We start from the raw sequence: 18,468 nt of genomic DNA, 5'->3' as shown, positions 1-18,468 counted from the left end.
TGTTTAAAGTGTAATAACACAATAAAAGCAGGTTTTACACCTGTCTTCGATACAAGGAAGCTGTATGGCTCTGATGTCATTTGAAAGCCGGCGGACTGAAACAGGAGATAAAAAAACAAAGCGAAGGTCCACGTTTTTATTCTTCTATTTAGTTTAAACTCCCCCAGTCTGCTTTTTCTTCTGAAATAAAACTGTTAAAATCTCACCAAACGCCTGTAAGGTCAATTTGAGTACATATACATGAACCTTTTGTTCCTTTTTTTTTCCTACTATCTCTGGGATTATAGGAGTCAGAAAATGACAGACACTGAAGCCCTGGGCTGCTTACTCTATCAGGAATTTTGACACGAGGTCCTGACCTCAGAAACCTGAGCGTTTTGACCTCAGGCTGTTGGACTAAGCCGAGATAAGGAGCAGAGACGTATGTAAACGAGCTTACATGGAATTGCAGAGCACAATGAGCAGACTGTTACGCTCGCAGCACACTCCAAACAAAACAGTGTTTAGTTTGTGTTCAAAGTGCTGCGGGCGAACACCAGCTAAGTGCAGCTCTGGGGGCCAGACGAATCAAACGTGGAGTACACGGAGGACTGCAAGGGAAAATGCACGCAAAAGCAGAAACTGACATTCTTGTTCCTGCTTACGGATGTATGCAGGACACATTTCAGCTCCCATAGCCGCATGTTCATGCAGGTCCGCCCTGAATTCAGTCTTCTTCTCACATGAGAACATTGTTGATATCACAAGCTGTTTTGGACTCTGCAGCTGTGGAGATTTGTAGTTTCACTGAAATTCTCAGGGAAAAAGAAAAAGAAACCAGACCAGTGATCAGATCACATGACATTTTTAAAGCACTTTGTATACAAAGGTGAACTAGGTCACCTGGAGCACAGCTTTAGTGCAGACAGTGCAATCAGCTTTAATTTGGCATTTATAAACTGTATACATTAGTTATTTGATTGCATTTAAATACTTTTCCAATGCAGAAGTGAGATGGATAGGCTTTCTTTATTTCAGAGTCAGCATTTGATGCTATTGTTCAAAACAACATCAAGTGGTCCAGTCAGCTGATTTAACTCTACATAATAAATATACCAGGGAGGTTTGACATATCGAAAATGCTGAACCTGACGACCGTAACAGGAAGTATTAAATGCAGATCGGTAGCTATTTAGTCTTTTGTTTTGCTGTGTTGTCTGTAAATGCTCACTCGTTTCAAGTAAACAGATGCGTTGGTTTCCTGGTGGTTATTTTATAACTGGGCTTCAGTGTTTGAAGTTACAGTTTGAAATATCTGGTGCGTAGTTAGTTACACACAGTCTTGCCTTTTATAATATATGTCTATTATTTGGAATATAAAAGCAGTGACGTAGCTCTTTGTATTTGGTTAGCTTTCTGCATGTATGCACTGGTATTATGAATGAGTATTATCCTTAACTTGCTTTGCGGATTTCTGTCAGATTCGTGTTTGGATTCTGGTTGGGGTGCCTGAAAATGTTAATTTACTAAAATTATATGATATTTTTACAAATTTTTCTTATTTAAATTCCAATTTCCCACCTAGACTTACTTATTCCAACTTCAAAAAAGGCTGACTACGTTTATGTTTTTAATTGTTTTCCCTTTTATAGTATTCAGTAGTCAAACATTTTCTTTTTTTTATCGTTAGACATAATGCATTTAGAAAATAGTGATGAAATTGTGTAAGAGAAATTGTCCTGAACCTTTAATTATCTCTCTGTAGAAAAACACTTGTTTTAAAATGGCTTCCTACATCTTCCGTGCTTTTTCTGTGACTTTATTTTTTAAAAACCGCAACAGCATCCACATATTTTGCCTGCCACATTTGTTTTGTGTTGCTCTCTGCTGGTCTATCACTTGACTCGTTCTCCGATGATCTCCTTAATCCAACCAAGTGTAATAAAACCAGTACAAAAAGAGTTTAATATTTTTAAGTTTCTCTTTCTTCAGTGAGTAAAACCCTGTCTTTTTTTTGTTCCTGTGGCTAATTGACTAACAAAGGTTGTGATGAAATAAGAGTTAACAGAAAGCCCCTATCTATCTTTGTTTTTCAGCCTGTGATCACCCGACAGATTAGCTTTGCTATGACACTCTAGTTAGCGTCACCGATCAAACGCTGAGATATAGGGACTGTGCCACCCATATTTCCTCCTACGACAAGCCTGAGGAAGAAGATTGAGCTTTAAGAGAAAGCAGTTATGAAATTAAAACATTCTAGATGCTTCATAGTGAAAACTTTAAATATCTGATGTTGGCAATAGATAGCTTTTCCAGGTACTAGCTGTGTAAAGTGTACATTTCTTTTGAAAAACTCTTATTTTTTACTTCAAATCTCTGATCCTTGCTGGGTACATTCTCTTTGATCATGAGATGTAATAAAAATGCAGATCATGGAACGAAAAGATTTTCTGAAATCTTTTAAGTCAGAGAAGGACGTTTACTGAATCTACTACAAACTCTTTACTTCACAATCCTAGTTTAAGGCTGAGGTTGGCTTTCTATGTTGCTTGTGCCACACTTTTTCCTTCCACTAACCTTTTCAATAATATGCTTGTGTATGCCGCTCTATAAACACCCAGTTCCTATAGAACTGGGTGTTTATAGGAACTGGGTGTGTCTTACCTTTCTTGTAGAGGGCATTTGCAGTCTTGCTTATGATTGTATGATTGATATGCAATGACATAACATTTCTGTTTTATTGGTCCCATGTTATATTTTGTTATTCTGATGAACTGAATTGTGGGTTTTTATTAACATTAAGCAATAATAATCAAAATCAGTGGAATCAAAAGTTTTAATAACAACTAAGGGGTTTCATTTTGTGTTTTATTAACAAATGAATTGACTTTCAGGTCCTATTTTGACTGAGATACACCTATAGAGCAATGCTTCAATGTGAATTTCAAAACTACTAACAAGTTTAACATGTGTGCTACATTTCTGCTTTGATATATTTATAAAATTAAAATAATATGCATTTTATTTATAGTAATGCAACTGTAAAATAAATATCTTAGAATATGAAAAAAATTGTTCATTTTAGACATTTTTGTGGCTTTTTTTTTTTTAAATAAGGGCATGCCTTCTAAAAAGCTGTAGCCCTATAAATCTGTTACTATTAGTGCTTCATTTAAATTAGAAATTCATTTTAAGGACATCATCACAAACATTTGAATGTAAAACATTTAAATTATTCTTGATTCTGATAATTCAGAACACTTTGTCCTCCTCGATAAATGTGTCTGTTGTTACACTTGGTGTAAACATGTCATACATTGCGCGTGTAAGAGATGTGCATCATTTTAGCTGAAATGTTAACAGCATGGGGCCCCAAATAGGAGCTGTGAAGAAGTTTCCTTTGTCTTTAGCTGACCAACATGAAACCTTCCGCTCTAATGCGCTGCTCCTACAAATCAGCACTATTTCCTGCTGAACCCAGACAGCGTGATGGGCGGGTGAAAGGGGTGTCTGCTTTCTGCCACTTTGACAGTAAAACTAAACCTTCCTGTTTGTTCAGGACATAAATCTGTTCACAACACCATGACTGCACATACTCATTGTTTAGATTTTTGTTTCTGTTCAAATTCTGATGAAAACTTTTGGTTTTCCACACAGATCATTCTCAACTCTAATCCCACACTTTACGTTTACCACCTTCTTGCACTCATGCACACACGAACCCATGCATACATGCACACAATATATAATGCCAAAACTAAACACTTGTACTGTATGTAAATACAGAGTCTTGTTGACACTAAAATACAGCTTTGCACACCCTGTCTCGAGGTGTTTGCTAACCAGTAAAATATTAGCTTTGGATTGGCGGCTGTCATGAGCTCATCGGACAGACGCTGTTAGGTGTGTATGTGTGTGAAGTGGATCCACGGTTATATGAAGTCATGAGCATACGAGCAGGATTATTTGTGTTTGTCTGTGTTTGAGGTTTGACCAGACAGTTGTCTTCAAATTATCATAGTAAACAGACAAGATGTCACAAGATGTCACTGTGCTGTCAGGTTTTATCGCTTTTTTTTTTTTTTTTTTACTTACAAGTTACTTTTCTTTTGCTTTTAGCAAAAATTCAAGTTTAAAGCTAACTTTGTTTTGAAGTTAGCAGACCTTTTACAAGAGCTGCGTGTCCAGTTAGACTTTCGTTGTTCACTCAAACATCCACTAACTCAGCCATCCATTAAACACGTCATTCCTCTTAACTGTATATAAGGGACGCCCCAGAAAGAAGAGTGAAGTGGTGGCCTGGAGGGGCGCCAGCATATGCAGAGTGCAAAATGAGGTGAGCCAACACCTCAGTGCAGCTCCAAGCAGCTGGTTGTCGACAGAGCAAATATACATTTAGAGCAGTGAAGCCAGCCACAGCTCCCACTCTGATTGTGACTCTCCTGCAGATGCCTCTGGCCTGGAAGGACCAGCTGGCTCTAGATACTGGTTTAGATAAAGAGTAGGGGAGGGAAATATGGCTAAAAGAGCAAGTTTTTTTAAATCACAAATTTTACTTTATTATGAAAAGACATAACAGTGCATTTGGCACAAAAGGGGACAGATTTTAAACTGCTTACCATACAGTTAACCTTTAATTACTAGAGTGAGACGTTTGCTTTATATTAATTTTAGCTCACTCAAAAGGGAAACGACAAGAAATTAAAATTCTGCTTTTTCAAGGTGATAAGGATGTATCAGGATGGAAATCTTATGATTATTGTGCAAAAATCCTTCACAGTTGTCAGTTTATCTTTGGTATAAATATTATTACCACAATGCTCTCACTACCAGCTTGAATCATGTTCTTTAAAAGTTCATAGCACAGTATATGTGGTGAAAACTTTTATTGTGAAGGCTTGAGGGAGGTTTTATCAGTTCATCTGTCATTGATGCTATAAAACAGACTCTGACTGAACTGCTTCGAGCAGAATGCCTCATTATTATTATTACTATTTTTTTGTAAACAAGTACAAGCAGCCACTCTGATACAAGGCTGGAAACAAGAAGACTATTCTGAAGGCAGATTACCTCTAACCAAAAGTTAAATGACTTTTACTAGCCACGTAGTAGCTCAGAGCTGCTAGATGGAGAGGATAACTTGTTTCCTTTTGCATGAAGCAATGATCTACATCATCAAAACATTTCCTGCACATTTATAAAGTCCATAACACACATGCAGCATTTCTAGTTGAGTTGCCATGTCTTTATTTTAGCTGGAATCTGTCTATTGCTTGACAGAAAATCAAACAGACCTGGAGTTTTAGTTGTGAAGCGCGGCAATGAGATTCAGTTTCAATGTTCATTTTAAAAACTGGGATACGACCTAAAAATTGTGACTGTTGATGGTTCTTTTGTTTGTTTTTTAATGTTTAACTAAGAAAATACAGCAATTAAAACATTGGCATTTAAAATGAACAGAGGAACTTTACACCATTATAGTTATAGGTAGTTGTGAAGAAAAGACAAAAATCTTTTTAAACCATGTTTGAATAATTTAAATGAAATTAGACTTAGAAAGGTAGAACACATTTCCGTGCTTGTAAATGTACCATTTTGTTTGATTTTTAAAATGTGTTCAGGGTAAAATGCCCCATAGCTCTGTACAAATATACATACTCTGTACAGAAGAGAATTTATCACACCAGCAGTTTCTGCATCTCAGCCTTACTAAGTTGCTATTGAGGTTAGTGAGGTAAAGAAAACGATGTCACCTAAAACCTGTATAGTCTTAATTGCTTGTTTCTAAAGATAAGACTCGCCACACAGAGCTGCAGTTGTCGGTTAACTCATGTCTTTCTCTCACTGACTTTATTTTCACCTGGATTAGTTTGCAGAAGACTAACACTGCGTACTCTCAGGTTTGATAAAGGTCTGGTTGTGGTAGCTTGTGTTGCAGTTCACTTCATTTTGTACAAAATCAGGGAATTTAGCTTTGGTTTCATATGCTCACAGTGTTCACTCAATTGTTTTTTCTATGACGGGCTAGAATATTGCACATGTAAACACAGATTAGCTGAGCACTCTGTAAGGTGTTGGGATTGGTTTTTGCAAGCAGCACCAATTCTCAGGCAAAGGTCTGAACAACTTGTGTCCAGGATGTGTGGGATCTGCAGAGATGTTAGCAGACGATTTCCTGATCCTATCTCCATAAGTCCTGGAGGAATATTTCAGCTCCCAGCACGCAGAGCAGATCATGCGATACTGCAAGAACGTTGCAGCAACTATTACAGTCTTTTTCACGGTCTGTGTCATAGTAAAGATTGGAAAAAGGATAGTCTGACTTTGTGTGGCCGACACAATATCAGGGTTGAGACAAATGTGCTAAAAAGGTCTAAAGCTACGGTAGATTTAGACTAGCTTTTTATATATCTCAGTTAACAATTAACATAAATTTTGGTCACACTCGATGGCTTTTTATAATGTTTAAATTATTTAAACTATTTAATGTCCTATTGGTTATTAGTGTTGACTCAATGTAAACAAACTTAGATGCATTTTAACTATTAATTTCAGTGTCGTTTATATTAAAACAGGAATGTGTTGAACATTTCCAATGTAAATATACATGATTGTAGCCAGAGGCAAATTTTGCGGACTACTTTGCATCACCGGCTGACGTCAGAAAAGGGAAGAGTTATTTATTTATTCCTTTTTAATCTGCACGTTACCATCTGTGCATTTACAGCAGAGCTGTGTGACAGGCTTTCAAAGGGAAGTAAATCCAAGCCTCATGGGTGGGGTCCAATTGGGACCGGTGTTTATAATTACCTTCATGTACAACACCGCGTGTTTGTGGTCGCATTTATACGTGTGTGTGTTTCATCATTGCACATGTGTTTTTCGCATGACTGATAGCAGCGCCGTATCAGGCTGGTGATATGAAGCAGGAACATGTTTATCAGTGTAGCAGTGATGTATGCGCACACTCATCTGCACACAGATTAGGAGCAAACGGAGCAGATACCAAGTACATTCAACTCTGAAAATGATGCCTGTATTTGCCTATCATTCTGTGAAAAAGTGCTTTACATTTATTCTGTCTTTTCCACATTTTAACTAATTTCAAATCATTAAAAATGTTAACGTGAAAGATAACTTGAGTAAAAACAAATTAGTTTTAAAATTATGCTATACTTACTTTAATTTGTAAATTAACAGTAATAAAGCAGTTTCGCTAGCCACAAGACTAGAAGTCACTTTAATAGAACCTGTCTGACAGCATGAAGTAGGCTAAAATATCTCAAAAGGCAACAGACAATGTGGCACTGATATGAGTCAGTTTGAAAAGGGTCAGAAAGTCATTTCTAGTGGAGAAAACCTGCAAAGTATTATCTTTTTTCATGAACTGCTGTTGATTACATCTCTCTCTCTTTGCAGAGACGAGGGGCCATCTCCTATGACAGCTCTGATCAGACAGCGCTGTACATTCGTATGCTAGGTAAGTGTTTCCCTGTCCTCACCCTCAGACACACACACATGCACACTTTGCAAATGTTAGAAATGTTTAGTTCCTCATGGTCATTGTGTATGCTCAAAGGCTAATGATATACAGTTTATATTTTAAATAACTTGATTCCTGCTTTTGTTTTTATCTCAGTCACGTCAAGTTTGGTTTGCATTTCTGGGAGTCTTTTGGGTTTTTATCAGATTTAAAGTACAGACTTTCTGCCCTAACCAGAGTAAGAGCTGGTGTGTAGCTGGGGCGTTTAGTGTTTTTCCACATGCTTTTGTGTACAAACTGTATGTGTGTAGCACCATCCATTTGCCCTGAGTAACTCCAAACAGAGTAAGCAGTTTAGAAAATGGAAGAGAGGATGGAGGACTGATAGATCTGCCAGTCAGATGGAGCGAAATGCGTCTCGGAAGGAGCTGGATCAGCAGCTGCTTCCTAATCAATAAGGTTATTGGGATGGATGTGATTAGAGGCTGGTTATACCACTACAGGCTGTCTATTTATCGTTGATGTGGGAGTGTAAAGGCAGCTTCTGTCACTTAGTACAAACACTTTTTTGAGTGGAAGGAAGGAAATATTGGAGTAGAGTTGCTCAAATGCTGACCTGTGAAGTTCAAACTGTAAAAGGATCTTACTGGGAAACAACTTTTTTATTTAATCATAAGATCCATATACTTTCATACTGTTATTCTCCTCTGGCTCAATCATGTTTTAACTACTTCCTTGTACATCAAACGCCTTCTTGCACAGTGGTCACTACCGTAGATGACTATTGAAAAGCTGTTTACGCGTGTGTGTGTGTGGGGGGGGTGTGTGTGAATGTGTGAACATCCATTAAAGCCACTTCACTGGTTTGTATTGTGTTACTCCTTACTCTGCCCCTATGCACTATGCAGCCGACCAGTGTAGCTGCATATACTGGCAAGGTATGTTTCTTCAAATATACCTTGCCAGTAGTCTTTTGTAAATGTTGAATATTAAGTAAATATCTTACCAGCCCTTTAATAGAAAGAAACCCTTGTTGTAATTAAATTAGCCTACATTCTAAAAAAGCAAATCAGAAGCTAATTTTAGAGATTCTGCTTTGTGGACTATGTAGATAAGGATACTAATATTTTACTCAAATGACCAGAATATTATAACAAAAAAACAGCAGAAAAGAATCAGGTAAAGTACTGAATTTACACATTAAAAAGTGTAAAAGCTTTTTACACAGCTCGTGTCATTTTATTTTGAAAGGTTGAACTGATATAGATCATAGACACCGTCATATAGTTTAGTGGAGCTAATATCTAAACATCATCTAAATGGAGATGATGTTAGACAGGGCCTCTGAATGTCTCTCAAGAAAGGAAAAACTGTAATATACGAGTTGTAAGTGGATTCTTAGGGTGTTTTAAAACCGGACAGTACAGTAAACTCGGTTCTATCAGGACCAAAGTAGCAACATTTACAATTTTAACTGGTGCGGTTCACTTTTACATTGCACTGTCAAATAAACCAGGTTCTCCCTGTGCCTGTGGTGGCGCTCCACCAAGAACCCCTAAAGGAAACAACATGAAAAACTGCCTTCATAATGAAAGAAGGCAGTTCTTTCATTATGTAAAGTACTGCCTTCTTTACATAATGTAAACAAAAATGGAGTGGTGTCAGATTTTAGTGGTTGTAGGATTTCTCTTTTGCCTTTGGCAAAAGACCACAAGCCATTTGTCCCGCTAGAGCTTGACTCGTACATTTGTTTTGGTTGTATTTAACCAAGATGTCCTACGCTATAGAGTCTGTTCTGCTTTTGGAACGGTTTTCAGTACATTTGACATCCACATATGCATTGCAACTGCGCCAAAGTTCACTTCAACTGAACCGAGACTTGGGTTTGCAGGCGGACCAGAGTTTGCCTGGTCAAACCGAAACAAACTTTCTAGACAAACAAACCGGTGTTTGATTAAGGCAGACCAAATAGGGCTGGTGTGTGCACCCTAGATTTGTTAACCTCCAATTGAGTTTACTGATGATGCTCAGCAGTGTTACTGTTGTTTTTGTAGGGAATGTACATTATTGAAATACACAGTTGAGCAATAAAACACCAAATAAGAAAAGAATGAGAAAGAGAAGCTCAGAAGTCAGAAGATGAGGTCACATTTTCCTTAAAGAGTCTTAGATTTGGGCTTGTTTTGTGCTCACTCAGTATAAGATATCCTGATATCAATTTATATTTCAAGTATATGTTGACCACCTAGGTAGACATGTGAAAAACTCTTTGAAAAGCAAATATTATGAAAAAGAAATAAAATAAAAATCATTCCTGTGGATGATTTAATCCACTTAATCCTAGTGAGTCTATCATAATTCATGCACGTAACGGCTACTGAGAGCTTTGGCTGAGCTGACTGAAGGAGCTTTTTAATCATTTTCCTTGGCCAAGTATGACGGCAGTCTCATACGTCATTGGCATAAAGCATCTGTGTCTGCAGGATTTTTTATTTTTTTAGATTAAGCGGAGTGTGAGCAGGAGAAGCACGCTAATGGAGACTGGTGTTTGCCTGTGCCCGGCTTTAGTCGGCTAACTTAATGCTGATGTGCTTTCAAATAGCAGCACTCAGAGCTTTTGCCACATCAGTTATAATGACCTGACCTATATCCACCCCAGAGTACCGGCACTAATGCACCATTGGGGGAAACATGGACTCTGTGACTCTCAAAAACACACTAATCTCACACACACACACACACACACACACTCGATGTTGACCCGAAGCACATGTATCTGCACATGTGACAGATGTTTATACATACAAGCACACACTTAGTGCCCAGGAATGCATGGACTCTTGTGTTTTTAGTTATCCATTGTTTCTATTTTTTCTTTCTTTTTTTGCCCAGATCAAAATCCTTCTCAACAAATTGTGAAGCATTGTTATGCCTTGAATTGTAATTCTTAGTTTTTGGTATTTTGATAGGAGCTTGTGTAGTGTTCAAACAGCTGTTTGCAAGTAAGTAACGTGCTGGTTGTGGGTTCACATGCGTGCGACTTTGCTCTTTAATTTTGATGCACACATGATACAATCTGACGTGCCATGCTGGAAACGTAACATTTCAATGTTTAGCCCCTTGATCAGTTAACTTCCATGTGCAGAGCCTTGTAAAAAGAAATACCCCTTAAGCTATTTCCACAGTCACAACCGCAAACATCAATGTTTTTATTGAGGTTTCTTGTGATAGACCAACACACACCAGTAAATTACTGACGATGAAGAAAAAAGATGCGAGATTGTAAACTGTTTTACGAGTAAGGATTTAATCCCTTTCTATAAAACAATGTGTCAAGCTTTAAATGTCTCCTGAAGCACTTTTTATTAACCATACGAAGATGATAAAAGTATGGCACAAACCTAAAATGGAGAACATTGATTAGAGGAATAGTGAAGGACTGAGGAGTTGCAGAGATCCACAACTTGGGTGGGTGAATCTGTTGGCTATTTCTTTTTAAGGGAGGAGTGATATAAAAATAATCTTGTTTGTGTACGAGACACGGCAAACATGGAAAACGATTCCTCCATCAGATGACAACAAAATTTTACTTTTTGACCTACTTGCAAAAGGTTTGACTCTGCACATTGCGCACCATCCTCATGGTGAAACATGGGGGTTAGCACCATCAGGCTGAGGGAATGCTTTCTACTGCAGCAACAAGGAAGTTGGTCAGTAGATTTCAAAGCAGTGACAAACCTTTAAGTGGGATATTAAATCCAAAGATGGCTCCAGAGCGCAAAAGCCCTGATTCTTAATGAGTCTCGAGAGCCACAGATCCCCCACAGTAAAAATCAGCGACTCAGAGCTAAGGCGAAGATTTTACAGCACTAGCTTGATTCTCTGCTAGCCTATTGCTGCAGGTTCTCGTTTAAACGTCTTATACAGTTCCTCATATTTTTCTAATTTTGGAATATTTCCTCTCTGTCTTACTAAGCTTACATACGGTGTGGCTCCTTTCCAACTCATTTTTCCTTTGGCACAGAGGGCACAGGATGTGGTACACATGACCTTATGTCCTTACTGAAAGTTTGCTACTGATTTCCACCCTCTGGCTTTCTCAAAATTGGCTTATAAGCCATTAACGTAATCGAGTATTGACATTTGATCAAGCCAGAATTCGAATGCATTCAAACTTGATTTTATCCCAATTCATAGCAGGACTTGAAACTTGTTACTCACACTTACGCTATCTGACTTAATCTGAGCTATTTTGCAAATAATTGAGTAATTCCGTCTCAAAATGAGTAAAGCTGGAAGAGATATACCTCAAAATACTTGCATCTGTTATTAAAGCAAAGGGTGGCTTGACAGTACATGGCTGTTTTTAAAAAAATGATTTTTCTTGCACTTATTTGCAAGTATGTGCTTCTTTGTGTTGGTCTATTGCACAAAACTTAATTTGGTTGTTTATTAACCTGACAACATGTGGAAAGGTTTAGGGGCATGGATACTTTTGGGAGGCTCTGTAGAGCCTTGCCTGGAATCACACTCTGGCATTTTGCTGCATCAGCGTCACAGCATCGTTCTGTCACCTCACTATAATCTCGCTCCTGACTGCAGTCTACATGCTGATCCGTCCGCCGTCCGTGGGGTCCAGCTTTGGAGCCCGCTCCTCTGCCTGACTACTAAAACCAGTCGTAGTTCAACTCTAGATTGCCCTCAGTGGCTCTGGGTACTAATAGTAGAGCAGACTGTCCTGACATGGCACTGCATGCTCAGCTGTTCACTTCTCTGTCTGTTTCCTCTTCTGGGACATGGGATTGTGCGTTTGTGTGCGACTGTTCTTGCATATGAATAGCACACACTAGACCTGGGTCAAATCGTACTTTCTGAAATCACAGCTTCTGCTTGTTTCTTAGTTTTCTGAGAATGCCAGCGTGATGGGTTTTACCATATTAGTTATTGACTTGGTTATAGTTATTCAAATAAACGGATGTATTAAAATTCGTCTTCTCATTCGAAAGGTTTTCTGTCAATCTCCAAAGTAAAGGAAAACTGTATTTTCTGACAAGAACCGAAAGGCAACATTTTAATAAATTTTTATTTGCATTTTCCCTCAATGTGTCAAGCTTCAAATTAAGTTATTCACACATTTTTCCTTTTTATTAACACATTCAATAGACATTTGAATGCAAACATCTGCAGAATAACAAAGCTTGCAGATTTATATTTGTGTGTGGAGTGCAGTTTTAAAAAACACCATTTAGTTAGACAATTTCAACTTCATCATGAAGCACATTGTCGCAGCCCCAGACTGCAGCCTAGTTCAGCATAATGTCAAAGACGTGACCCGCTTTCTTATGTTCCTCCTAAACTCTAAATTAAAACGATGATTATGACTACTAAAATGCTCAAATTTACTATGTACACACAACTACAGTGTGTCCCACAGTTTTTCTTACCACTCTTCAAAACGGGAAAACAAACTGTGACAAAATGGAGTCAAGTTTATCCTGGTAAAATGCAACAAAAGTGGTTATCATATTTATTTTTAGGTTTTTGTAAACTATTATATGCATATTCTAAAATCAAATAAAACAGACAAATGTAGTTATTTATAGTTATTTAACACTTATGAGCTTTTCTTTGGATGTTGCCAGAAACCCAGGATCATTTAGTTTTGCTTTCCTTCACAAGCTCTTTTAAATGACAGTAAAAAGGTTTAACATCCCACTGATTTTGTCGTTTAAATTTAGTGTGCGCTTGGTTTGTTCTCCTGCTCCGTGCATCCTCATGTGGTAAAGCCCGTCCTCATGGCACTTAAAAAAAGAGGATAAAATCATGTAAATCAGATCAGTCTTAAAAAATAACTTCTAAGTAGTTCTTTTTTTTTTTTAAAAAAAACAAGGATGCTTTTATTTATTTAATTTCTGCACGGTACGAATCTTGAGGAAATGAGTGTTAATTTCTTCTAGGAGATGTGAGAGTACGAAGTCAGGTTGGATTTGAACCGGAACGCCGAAGCTCCCACCCGTACCTTTGCATAGACTTCCGAACTCTTCACAGTGAGTATGGACCCCAGTCCAGTGTCTTTAAATCATTCCCACTAGATGCAAACCCATGACCGAACACCTATAAAATATGTTTCCCATGCATTTACGACCAGTTTACATACACTCTTCGTCGCCATGGATGCCGTAATTATTTAGATTTTTGGTGATGAATGTAAACATTGTGAGGCAGAATCACTAATGCGCGATAAACTTCAACTCTTTTTGTGAAAAATAATTTGTGTGCAGGTTTGAATTATTAATGTTCTGGGTCACACCAGAAGACTCGCGTTAAAACCAACATTGATGTGCTAAGCACCGCTGTCCAGTTTAAACACCCAACTGTGTCCAAGTTCCTCAAGCTACTGATTGGAGGGGAAGGAATTAGTTCTCTTCCCTGTGTGCCAAAACATCCACTCGGCATGATGTTACTCCCACCGTGCCTTGCAGTTTGTGTAATTGCTTTAGGTTTTAAAGTGTCACCTTGACTTCTCCAGACATTCTTGTCATTAAGCAATCTTTTTCTTCAGAAACGTCAGTCAGGCTTTACGGTTTTGGTTGTGGAGGAGGTGCTACTCTCAGTCCACAGTGATTTAAATCTTGATTAACTGTGTGGAGGATGACGCTGGTGATCCAGTTGTTTTCAGTTTGTAGCTGGTTTGACATCCTAACTTGGGCTGAAATAATTATTCAGATTAATCATGGTGACTTGATAATAAAAATAATCGCCAGCTAATTTAGTAATCAATTGTTAACTGGAGTATCCAGACTCAAAAAAAGGCCATTCTCAGCACAGTAATTTAACCAAAACTGTGTTAAGAATATACACATTTTGCATTAAAGATAAAAAGAACCACCTTCCTCTATCTAATTATTAATTGGTTAATCCAAAAAAATAATCAAAATATCAGCCTTACACTCTATTGATAAGTGAAAAAGTGTTGTGCTTTTCACCTTGATGTTAGAAGTATGTATTTAGCTGCAGATGTATCCTTTGCTACAAATGATGGAGCGTACACTAAAGGAATGCTGTTATTGCATTTTAGGCAGTAAAATGTTTATTTTTTTTATTGAAAATAGAAACTGAATTATTTGTTTGCATCTTTTAACATATTTCTAATATTGAATAAAAAAGGTTCTGGTGGTCAAAGAAATATCTGCAGAATGTGCCATTTAAACAAAGAAATCAGATTAATCCTCAGAACAATCGAAAGAATAATGGATTCCTAAAATACTTGTTGTAGTTGCAGTTGCAACTTGTTGCAGCTCTAATTCCTTTTCTTCTGAGGTAATAGTTTTGGTCTGATGGGTGAAACTTGGACATTGATTTTTCTGGTAGAAACATAATCCTAAACACACATCAGGTTAACATTGGGTATTTATTAAGCAGGTTAACAGTGGGTTTCTGTTAAAGCCCCGTCCTCAGTTCTTTAGAAAATGTATACGCTACACATAAAAGCCGGTTCTCCGCCTGGAAATTAATCTGCATAAATTAGCTCTACTATTCCTCTGATTGGTCTAATTCAGAGCCAGCCTGCAGTCTGTTAATTTCTATAAAAAGCATGTGGTTAACCAAACATTGGTGAGGTGAATGTCTATATTGAAGCCAGTATGCTTAATTTTGACCCTATTTGGATTAGAGAAGATAAATTCAAACTCATTCTAACAAAATCACTGAAATTAGTGTATATAAACTTCCAACCGACCTATATGTCTTCAATGCGTGTTACTTTAAATGATCCAAGCCTTTCAACTGGTCATTCAAGCATAACCTAGCATTAGGTCCATTATGGCATATTGACTGAACATGCCAGCCTCTGATAACAAGAGGTGTCATAAAACAGTTGGTTCCTCTTCTGGAAGTCTTAGTTAGGTGTGTCTTTGTTTAATGTGATTAAGAATTTTTGTCAAACCTTTTTCAAATAGATGAGTTATTAAAATTCCCCCCTCATTTGTATTTAATTATTATTTTCTCCTGTTGACATATTGACCCCAAAGTAATCCCACCTCCCCCTGACGTATTTCCGGAGCACAGCTGCAGTTTGTACAGACCCTTTTGCCTTTGCACAGTGTGTGTTTGCGTGTGCATGAAAAGAGAGAGACCACTGACAAAGCATGTCTACTGTGTGATCCCAGACGTAAGGCTTACGAGTAGGCGGCTGTGTCAGCAGCGACTGTTTGGATATCGCTGTGTTGGTGTCGGATCCCCACCAAGGCCGTGCCCAGCCAAATGCTTCTCCAAGCCTAATGAGCTTCTGGAGGGTTGGGGGCGGAGGGGGAAACACACCAACAGTTTCATTCATATGTTGCATCGTTTGAATGATATTTCTGTGTGCAGCGCGGCTGAGCTGCGGATCCTCGCCGGCTGACTCTGGTACTGAAAAGAGGGTCCACAGGCTACTCAGCTTCCAGAGATACCTGCACTCGTCCCGCCTGCTGCGGGGAATCCCCCAGCAGATCCCCCTCCACATCCTCGACGAAGACTACAGCGGACAGGCTAGAGTACGATGCCCACCGTTCATAGAATAACTCAATACAACGTAAAGAAGTATTTTTTTTCCCAGCATCTTTTAACGTTATGCCTTCTCTACCTCGTCTTTCAGTGCATGTTGGAAAAAGTTGGCAGCTGGAATTTTGACATTTTCCTCTTTGACAAGCTGACAAATGGTGAGTAGAAGATGTGAGGTTGCATAAAAAGGCTGTTTAAGATGTGTTGGTGCTGAAAGTTCTGCACCGACTCCTCAGCTCTACACCCGAAACGCTACCAATGCTGCCATCTAGTGGACATCTATCTGAAAAGGCTAACAGATCAATAAAAAAAAAAAAATCTAGAATTGTGTTTATCAATTAATCTTGTTTTAAGATTAACCTCCATATATGATAAAAGTCCCAGATTGAACATGGAAAAACATTTTTAAAAATCTTTAACAATTTTTTTAAGGTAATATGTAACCAAGGGAAATTGAATTTCCATTTTAGACACTGGTCCAAAAGCTAAGGTTTACATGGCTTAAGCAAAACAGTTTTTTTTTTTTTTTGTTCTTTCCTGAAAATTTCACACTTTGCTAAACCATCTCAGAAAATACAGTGACCTGAGGTCCTTTCAAATATGTTGCAGGTAATTTAGAGAAATGTCCCCTGAAAAGATACAAAGTTTAATTAACATTGTAAAAATAATTTTAACAGCAATAATTTAAGACAATAATGGGCTACATTTTTATGACGGGAACTTTTGAAGATTTGGTTTCACTCCAAACTTTTGTACAGAATGCAAAATAATCCAATTTTTTCTTTTGTTCATGTCTTTGTTTACTTTAGCCCAGATAACTTTGTTAGAGGTAATCTTCTAGATTAAAGTCAAGTGATTAAATCAGGCCAAGTGAATAAGTAGTCAGGTTCTAGTCACAAATTAAATCACTAGATAATATATGATGTGCAGGATGAGTTTTTATTGGGATGTAAAGTGACAGGTCAACACAAAGTAATGCATAACTTTGAAATGGCAATAAAATGTGTGGGTTTCATATTTGAAGGGTGTCACATACAGAAGTCACCTAATCACAAAACAAACACTGACTGTGTTTAATTTAATTTAATCTCAGTATAAATGTAGGTGTTCTGTGAGGTTTGTTAAAGAACATTAGTGAACAAACAGCATCATGAAGACCAAGGTACTCAGTAGAGAGACCCGGCAGGGACTGGATTAATAAGAGAAGCAGCCAACAGTCCCGTGGTAACTCCGGAGGAGATGCAGGGATGCACAGCTCAAGTGGGAAAATCTGTTGCTGCAACAACCATTAGTCATGGTCGCCACAAATCTGACGTATTATAAAAGAGTGGAAAGAATAAATTCATTATTGAAAGATATCTGTAGCTGCAGTTTGCCAGACCATCCCTGTGATGACACATAAGGGGTTTTTTTCAGCACAGACAGCTACTTAGAAGGCGACTAAAGCTAAGTGAAGTGCAATCCAGGAGGAATTGCACTTCAAAAGACTGAGATGCAGGATAACAACTCTAAACAATAAATATTGGCTAATTGTGGCAGAATATAAAGCCTAACTTTTCACAATTTTTACTTTCTTCTACTTTGCAATTTACTTTAGTTTGTGTCAATCACATAAAATCCAAACAAAGCACTGAAAACATATCCCATATCTCAGTTTCGGACATGAATTAAAAAAAAAAAAAAAGCTAAAATACCACAAGCATTTCCACAGAAGTAAGAGGGAAATTACTTACAGAGACATTACAGTTAATTAAATAAAGACTGAATGCTCACAAAAACCAGAAGCTAACAGTGCAACTCTTCCTGCACAGGAAACAGCCTGATCACCCTGACCCTCCACCTGCTCAACCAGTACGGCCTGGTGGACCTCTTTCAACTGGACATGGTCAAGCTTTGGAGGTTTCTGGTCCTGGTGCAGGAAGACTACCACAATGACAACCCATATCACAACTCCGTTCATGCTGCAGATGTGACACAAGCCATGTACTGCTACCTGCAGGAGCCCATGGTGAGACGAGCAGTCGAAGCCTTTCACGTTTTACTTGTTAAGAAAAACAAGCTAAAACAAAGACGCCTGTGTTACTGTTGTCCCATCAGCTGTCGAAGTCTCTAACATCGTACGACATCCTGCTGGGACTTCTTGCGGCTGCCACACATGATCTGGACCATCCTGGGGTCAACCAGCCCTTTCTCATTAAGACTGACCACTATTTAGCCACACTCTATAGAGTAAGATGCCATAAATGTTACAAACTGACCCGCCTTAGTTGCCGTTCAGGAAATGAGAACTAAAATGGTTGCAACTTTCCTTTTTTTTTTTTTTCTTGATTAAACAGAATACCTCAGTTCTGGAAAACCACCACTGGAAGTCGGCAGTGGGTCTCCTCAGAGAGACCGGACTGTTCTCTCACCTGCCGCCTGAGGACAGGTAACCTAGGCAACAAATACTCAGGCCTCTTGGCTGT

General features: G+C 38.2%; 1 protein-coding gene and 1 long non-coding RNA gene across 9 annotated transcripts in view; one reads left to right on the top strand and one right to left on the bottom strand.

The window, feature by feature from the left end:
* The window catches only part of pde7a (phosphodiesterase 7A), a 31,159-nt gene that overhangs the window by 9,504 nt on the left and 3,187 nt on the right, over nucleotides 1-18,468 (top strand). For 2 of the 8 annotated variants that reach the window (XM_032551292.1, XM_032551298.1), the window contains exons 2-9: nucleotides 7,399-7,459; nucleotides 10,432-10,464; nucleotides 13,420-13,509; nucleotides 15,833-15,996; nucleotides 16,098-16,161; nucleotides 17,815-18,011; nucleotides 18,101-18,232; nucleotides 18,340-18,431. In XM_032551292.1, coding sequence (XP_032407183.1) covers nucleotides 7,399-7,459; nucleotides 10,432-10,464; nucleotides 13,420-13,509; nucleotides 15,833-15,996; nucleotides 16,098-16,161; nucleotides 17,815-18,011; nucleotides 18,101-18,232; nucleotides 18,340-18,431 — 833 coding nt within the window. The remainder of the gene's footprint in view (nucleotides 1-7,398; nucleotides 7,460-10,431; nucleotides 10,465-13,419; nucleotides 13,510-15,832; nucleotides 15,997-16,097; nucleotides 16,162-17,814; nucleotides 18,012-18,100; nucleotides 18,233-18,339; nucleotides 18,432-18,468) is intronic. The other 6 variants (XM_032551296.1, XM_032551300.1, XM_032551294.1 and 3 more) reach the window with 4 other exon arrangements.
* On the bottom strand, nucleotides 619-18,371 carry LOC116711787 (uncharacterized). The gene is made up of 3 exons (XR_004337329.1): nucleotides 18,258-18,371; nucleotides 11,994-12,005; nucleotides 619-629 (listed from the first exon to the last, which is right to left on the bottom strand). It is a non-coding gene; the product is annotated as an uncharacterized LOC116711787 (long non-coding RNA).

The sequence above is a fragment of the Xiphophorus hellerii genome, chromosome 21 (assembly GCF_003331165.1).
Source record: "Xiphophorus hellerii strain 12219 chromosome 21, Xiphophorus_hellerii-4.1, whole genome shotgun sequence".
NCBI classification, from domain to species: Eukaryota; Metazoa; Chordata; class Actinopteri; order Cyprinodontiformes; family Poeciliidae; genus Xiphophorus; species Xiphophorus hellerii.
The sequence above is the reverse complement of the archived record's forward strand: the minus strand, read 5'-3'. Positions and strand labels throughout refer to the sequence as shown.